The sequence below is a fragment of the Antedon bifida genome, chromosome 6 (assembly GCF_963402885.1).
Source record: "Antedon bifida chromosome 6, ecAntBifi1.1, whole genome shotgun sequence".
NCBI classification, from domain to species: Eukaryota; Metazoa; Echinodermata; class Crinoidea; order Comatulida; family Antedonidae; genus Antedon; species Antedon bifida.
Window position 1 is genome coordinate 2,301,541 of NC_136231.1, and position 6,244 is coordinate 2,307,784.

The 6,244-nt window shown below is 33.0% G+C and overlaps 1 protein-coding gene across 1 annotated transcript; it reads right to left on the minus strand.

Moving 5' to 3' along the window:
- Window positions 1-1,348, minus strand: LOC144845352 (peptidyl-prolyl cis-trans isomerase B-like). Its single transcript, XM_078702621.1, has 4 exons — window positions 1,298-1,348; window positions 1,073-1,166; window positions 747-931; window positions 1-228 (listed from the first exon to the last, which is right to left on the minus strand). Exons 2-4 carry the CDS (start codon window positions 1,158-1,160, stop codon window positions 55-57), a joined length of 447 nt encoding a protein of 148 aa, XP_078558747.1. The 5' UTR covers window positions 1,161-1,166; window positions 1,298-1,348; the 3' UTR covers window positions 1-54.
- Window positions 1,349-6,244: the final 4,896 nt, after the last annotated feature.

Below are 6,244 nucleotides of genomic sequence, written 5' to 3' on the forward strand. Positions count from 1 at the left end.
TCAATCAATATGAAGATGAATTAACAATGTGTGAAAAGAAATAATAGTATTAATCTAAGGGCTTTCTGTATTCTCCATGGTTGAGTTGTTGGTCAAGTCTAGGCCTTCTGGGTGAGGCAAGTGGTATGGTTCCTTAACGGAGATGACACCGCAATCTGAAACTCGGATGATTCTATCTGGGTAGGCATATTCATTAGTTTCTTCATCAACGATCTCATCAATAACATCCTGGGGAGAACAATTAAAGAAACAATAATTAACAACATGGCTAACATGAAATTATGAATTCCAAGTTTAGAAACTGTACAAGATTTCCAAGTAACAGGTATTAGATGCAACATTGACGGATCCGGGAAACTTGAAAATATGAATATATGGGTTAAGCTTACCGGTTTGAAAGCTGATATTAACCCAATCTTAATCTATTTTATTGATTATTTATTGTTGTTATTATGTGTAACTATTTATTTCTACTTTATTACCAATTTTCTTACAATATGAGCAATACAAAGTTATTAAAAAAATGTGTTTTTTTAAACAAAAGAGTATTCATCACAGATCTTGCAAAGATATTTACTTACATTATTTAATTGGTTCTATGTTTACGTTCGTTTACGGTGGACTTTCAAATCCAATGTTAAACTCTTAATTTTTCTCAACGTTTAAATAAACTGTATAATAGCATGTAGGAATCAATTGAAGTAAATTGTAGGCACATCAAAACAATTATGAAAACTCAAACATACCATTCCTTCAATAACTTTTCCAAATACAACGTGTTTGCCATCAAGCCATTTAGCACTGTTCAATAAGATGAAGAATTGTGAGTTGTTTGTGTCTGTTCCAGCGTTAGCCATTGATACCCATCCTGGTCCCCAATGCCTCAAGTTGAAGTTCTCGTCGGAGAAATATTCTCCATAGATGCTTCGTCCTGTAAATAATAGATTCAAATGATTATATTCAATATATTGATCATTAAGTTTAAAATATCATGCGACCATGTGATTAAAGACATCTTTCTGATGAGCGTATTGGATTAACATTAAGTCATAGTTGAACAAATAAAAATTACCTCCTGTGCCGTCTCCGCTTGTGATGTCACCCATCTGGAGTACGAAGTCCGGTACGACACGGTGGATGATTGTGTTTTTGTAGCTCATACTTTTCTGAAATTAAAAATTTTATAAATTTAATTACCAAGATGTATATAAATTAACGTGGTAGAATCGAGTCAAAGACATCGAAGATTACAAGCGATCAAGGCTTTAGTAAGACAGCAGCTGAAATTAATACTCACATCATTTCTCCATCCTCCTCTTGCCAGGGCAGCAAAGTTATGTACTGTAACTGGGCATGTCTCACCGAACAGTGCAATAACGAATCGGCCAATTGGCTCGTCATCAATCTCAATATCAAAGAACACTTTCTTGGTTACAAGTAAATCGTTGGTTCTGTCACGGTCCGTATCTTCCCATGGTTTTGGTTTTCTTGCTTTACGTTTCTTAGCATCCACAGAAAGGAATGATGCCACCAGGCAGAGAATTACGCAAATGTAAAGTGTTAACTTCATGATCTATGGAAAAATAATGTTAACGATGTCAACATGGTCTTCGACTTTGTGGTTTTAATTGCAAACATGTTTTAAACATTCTAACATTTAGTGTCGAAAAGTTATGCAAACTAGAAATAATAATTTAAAGAAGTAGCAAGAAGCTTCCTGACGCAAGCTTATCCACAATTTTCATCCTGTTGGTGCAGTAGTAGCCTACTCACTGCTTCCTTGGGCTCGAATCTAACCCTAGCCATCAATGCAAGCGCGGGGGTCTAGAGGTATGGACGTTAGGCTAGCTCGTGGGTTCGAGTTCCATCCGAGAAAGTTTTACAGTGTAGGACAAGAAATCTGACCAAACTAGAAGTGTTTATACAAATTACAACTACGGCGCTAGGCCAAATAATAGTAAAACTAGGCCTATAGTATAAAGACTGCAAAAGAAGTTTATTCCAAACTGAAATGTAGTATCTGAAAATAATGGTTAGTCTACATAACAACAAGAAATAAATTCGCTTTAGTATACTTACGAAATGTTACTTCAATCAGTTCTGATTCAAAATGTGATGCCAATACCATTTCATAGCCGGTATTTATGTAGGAGATCGTGACATGCCGTCCAACGACGGCTCTAAAAGCTGTCGCATTTGCCAACACGACACACTACACGTAGTGTAAGGCCTAGATGTGTACACACCGTGGGGATTTGTGTCATGTATAAGCAAACCTTTGTAACAAATTCTATAATTACAAACGGGATAATGAATCCCTTTTGTTATACTTAAAGGTTATTGTTTGAAGGTGAAATTGTAGATTGAACGTTGTAACTAGACCTAGTCATATTACTTCTTTTCATTTAAGAAGATATATTTATGTATATGAAAAATGTATAGTAATGAATTCGTAGTTGTAAATTTCGTAATTGTACGATAGACTAAAAAACACACTTTATTTTCTTTATATGTTTTGAGAAACAAACCTTCTTCAGCACTTCTTAATAACGAATAAAAAATAATTTAATAATTTGAACAGAACAGATACAGATCTGTTGCTCGAAAAACGTATGTACCATGACGAAATGTGTATTTTTGTTGCGAAAACCACAATAAGAAAAGTAGTTGTTTAGAGTAGTTAAATTTAATATTCATTATATTACATGAATTTACCATTTTCTTTTATTGAAGAGGCCTAAAGTGGACATTTATTTTTTCTTAATACAGCAAAACGTGAATGCCTTCTTGCAATAATGATTGTTGGATTTCGTTTAGGGAAGGTAATGACGAACGTTAAATCGGCCAAATACAGTCTCGAATTAACGGATGGATGAAACAGATTAAATCGTTTGTATCAATTACCGTCTCCTAATTCCGTCTACCGTTACTTTTTACGTTTCCTCATGAATACAATTATGAATATGATACGTTTATGAACATTCGAGACGCGAAAAAACAACTTTACAATAGTACAGTAACTTTAGTATTGGTATCATTGGCGGCGTGTATTACGTAATAAACCAAACCATTTATACTAGGACGATAACGATCAACGATAAGGATCGACGATAACGATCGACGATAACTAGATAACAGTGCATTTTCCTACACAAAATAAAAGAAATCGTGATTGATCATTTTATGTTATATTTAGCCCCAAAAAAGCTAGTATGAACACCTTTCTAATATCCTTCGTTTTATCATGAAGAAATCATAGTCTGGTCTCTATGGTTTTGTGTAAGAAAAATTTAAAATCTATTTGTTGTCGTTCGTTATATCGTTCGCAGTAATAAAATAAACGGACCTTTACCGCTTTTAGATTTACATTTTCCAATTCTAATAGCAGAAATATGAGGCAGGGTTAGCTTATAAAAAGACATTTTCTGAGAAGTACGAGCAGAGGTTGACGACAAGCAATGTTATATAAATAATGTTAAATTAGAAATCATACTACGACGAAAAATGTTCACTGTTTCGGCGACAACAGACTCATTTACCACTCGGCTTTGTTTTCAACAAGGGGGATCCCTGACTTTCACACCTATTGTCTACCAAACGATTATTTACAGGTCCTTAGTACGTGGCTGGTAACACATTGCCTATCTTGTCCACGTATCATCTTGTGGCAAACTCGAAACAATTATTACGTGCCATTGTGTGAAGTCACAAAAGATTACCAATTGAGGATATAATTTATTAGTTTACATTAACTAATTAGGGTTTTAGTAATTACTGATCAATGGTTTAATAGGCAACAACATGTTGCAAGCGCACACGTGTTATAAGGATAACACGCACTGATGTTATATTATGTAACATAGAAAATACAACATTCAATGATGACGTGGGGCCGAGTTGACGTGGGGCCGAGTTGACGTGGGGCCGACTTGACGAGACGGTTTAGGGCCGAGTTGGATCGAATTCTTTTAATATCACTGTGATCTTCTTCAAAGACGAATTATTGGAAAAAAACGAGTGGTAATGTATCAAAAAGCTAAAATTAGTGGAGCTGTATCTTGGTGGTTTAGCGTTCTTCGGTCCTGCTAGTGCAGAGTTGTAACTCACGATTCTCCCTACTTCACTCCGTAAGCCTCAAATGAAGACTTTGGATTTGTCCGACGAAAATGAGAAAAGAAGGGTAAATAAATATTTAGTCATATCACCATGGTGTTGCAGTACGCGTGTTGATCTACCGATTGTTTCATTGCGATATTAACTTTCCAAGCAAGTATTTACGCACACCGAACCATTAATGTTACATAACTATTCTTGGGAATAGTGTATTGAAGGACACTTTCCCGTGAAACGAACGAAGGGCAATATTATACAATACCACTACGGCCAACTCCTATTTATGGGCAACGACGACGACTCACTGTTGGATTAATTACAAAATCAGGACAGGTTACAGAATAAGTTTTTTTAAATAGTTGTTCGTACTTTAAAAAAAAAAAGAATCTTAGAAGCGAGCCAACAAAATGACTTTAAAAATAATTTGATTCTCAGACTTTCTAGCGTAAAGATTTGCATTTATTCCACAAAATACAACCTAACACATACGATACAATATTTTGTAGTAACTACACATTAACTTATTCAAATACATAAGTTTTAGGTATAACTAAGTTCATTGAAGGGTGATTTATATTTAAATACACTTCACGAGTTTTATAGGCTAATTCGTATTTGGCTATTAATATGCCTACAAAAATTTAAAAGAAAAAGCAAAAATATATTGTTATTTCTTAAATAGTAGTAACTTAAAATAAACTAAAAGTTAAATATCCTACATTGCAAAAAGAACAAGTTTGCACCATATAATATATACTAGCACAGGTAATGTATAACATGTATTTTAAAAAACCAAATAGTGGACACGGCAAACATGTGACCAAAAAAGAACAGTGAATACTGTATGAACGCAATGTAAATAAACGTTTACTAATTATCGAAATAACGAAACGATTCTACAGCCCAAATAATAGAGTAGAACCCCTATTCAGTGGATACCCCTGTTAAGAGGTCACTTTACAATGGAACGAACAAGGAGCAACACTGTATTCAGTGACATTAAGGGGGCACTTTGTTGGGTCGCGAAGATGTCCCCTTAATAGGAACTCTAAAGACAATCACATAAATTAGAAAATATCAAATATTACATCTCCTTGCTTTCAGGTAACAGTAAACATATTATAAAATCAACAACTTATATTGTTTACAAAACACTATAAGCATAACTTAGAACTATTTTAAAGCAAGATCTAAGTATCTTTTTTAGATTCTTTTTAAATAATTGAAAAATAAACAACACAATATGCATTGAAGAATACCATAATTGTAATAAATAAATGAATAAGAGAAATCTAAGAAATATAAGTTAATGAGAAATAAGGTCGTGAGAAATAAGGTAATGATGAATAAGTTCACGAGAAATAAGGTAATGAGAAATAAGGTAATGATGAATAAGGTAATGATGAATAAGTTCATAAGGAATAAGGTAATGAGAAATAAGGTATTGAGAAATAAGGTAATGATGAATACGGTAATTGATGAATAAGGTAATGAGAAATAAGGTAATGATGAATAAGTTCACCAGGAATAAGGTAATGATGAATAAGTTCATGATGAATAAGGTAATGAGAAATAAGGTCATGAGAAATAAGGTAATGATGAATAAGTTCATGAGGAATAAGGTAATGAGAAATAAGGTACTGATGAATAAGTTCATGAGGAATAAGGCAATGAGAAATAAAGTAATGATGAATAAGTTCATAAGGAATAAGGTAATGAGAAATAAGGTAATGATGAATAAGTTCATGAGGAATAAGCAAATTTTATTACTGGATGAAACCACTAATGCTTGTAAAACACTATGCTGTTATTGCAACTTTTAACAAATAGGCCTATAAAATAAAAACTAATTAATTAATTAATATTACACTATGTTGCTACTATGCTAAAGCAGGCTTTGGGAATGTTATATAAATATTTGTAAGTTATATGTTATGTTATATAATTACCATTATAAAAATCAAAATTTATTAAAATTACCTACTTTAAGTTATACTTACTTGTTTACAAGTTTATAACTTAAGTTTGCGCACTTTTGTACATTTTTGTCAACTTATGTTTATCTCTCAGGTCAACATTTATAAAGCAAATAATGATATGATAATTTGCTAATAATGCCATTGAGCTTATA

Excerpts from the sequence above, each read along its gene's own strand:
- LOC144845352 (XM_078702621.1), bottom strand. The coding sequence starts at position 1,160 with ATGAGCTACAAAAACACAATCATCCACCGTGTCGTACCGGACTTCGTA. Across the intron at positions 932-1,072 it reads AAGCGGAGACGGCACAGGAG|GACGAAGCATCTATGGAGAA; the intron begins GTAATTTTTATT and ends TATTATTTACAG. Across the intron at positions 229-746 it reads GAAAAGTTATTGAAGGAATG|GATGTTATTGATGAGATCGT; the intron begins GTATGTTTGAGT and ends TGTTCTCCCCAG.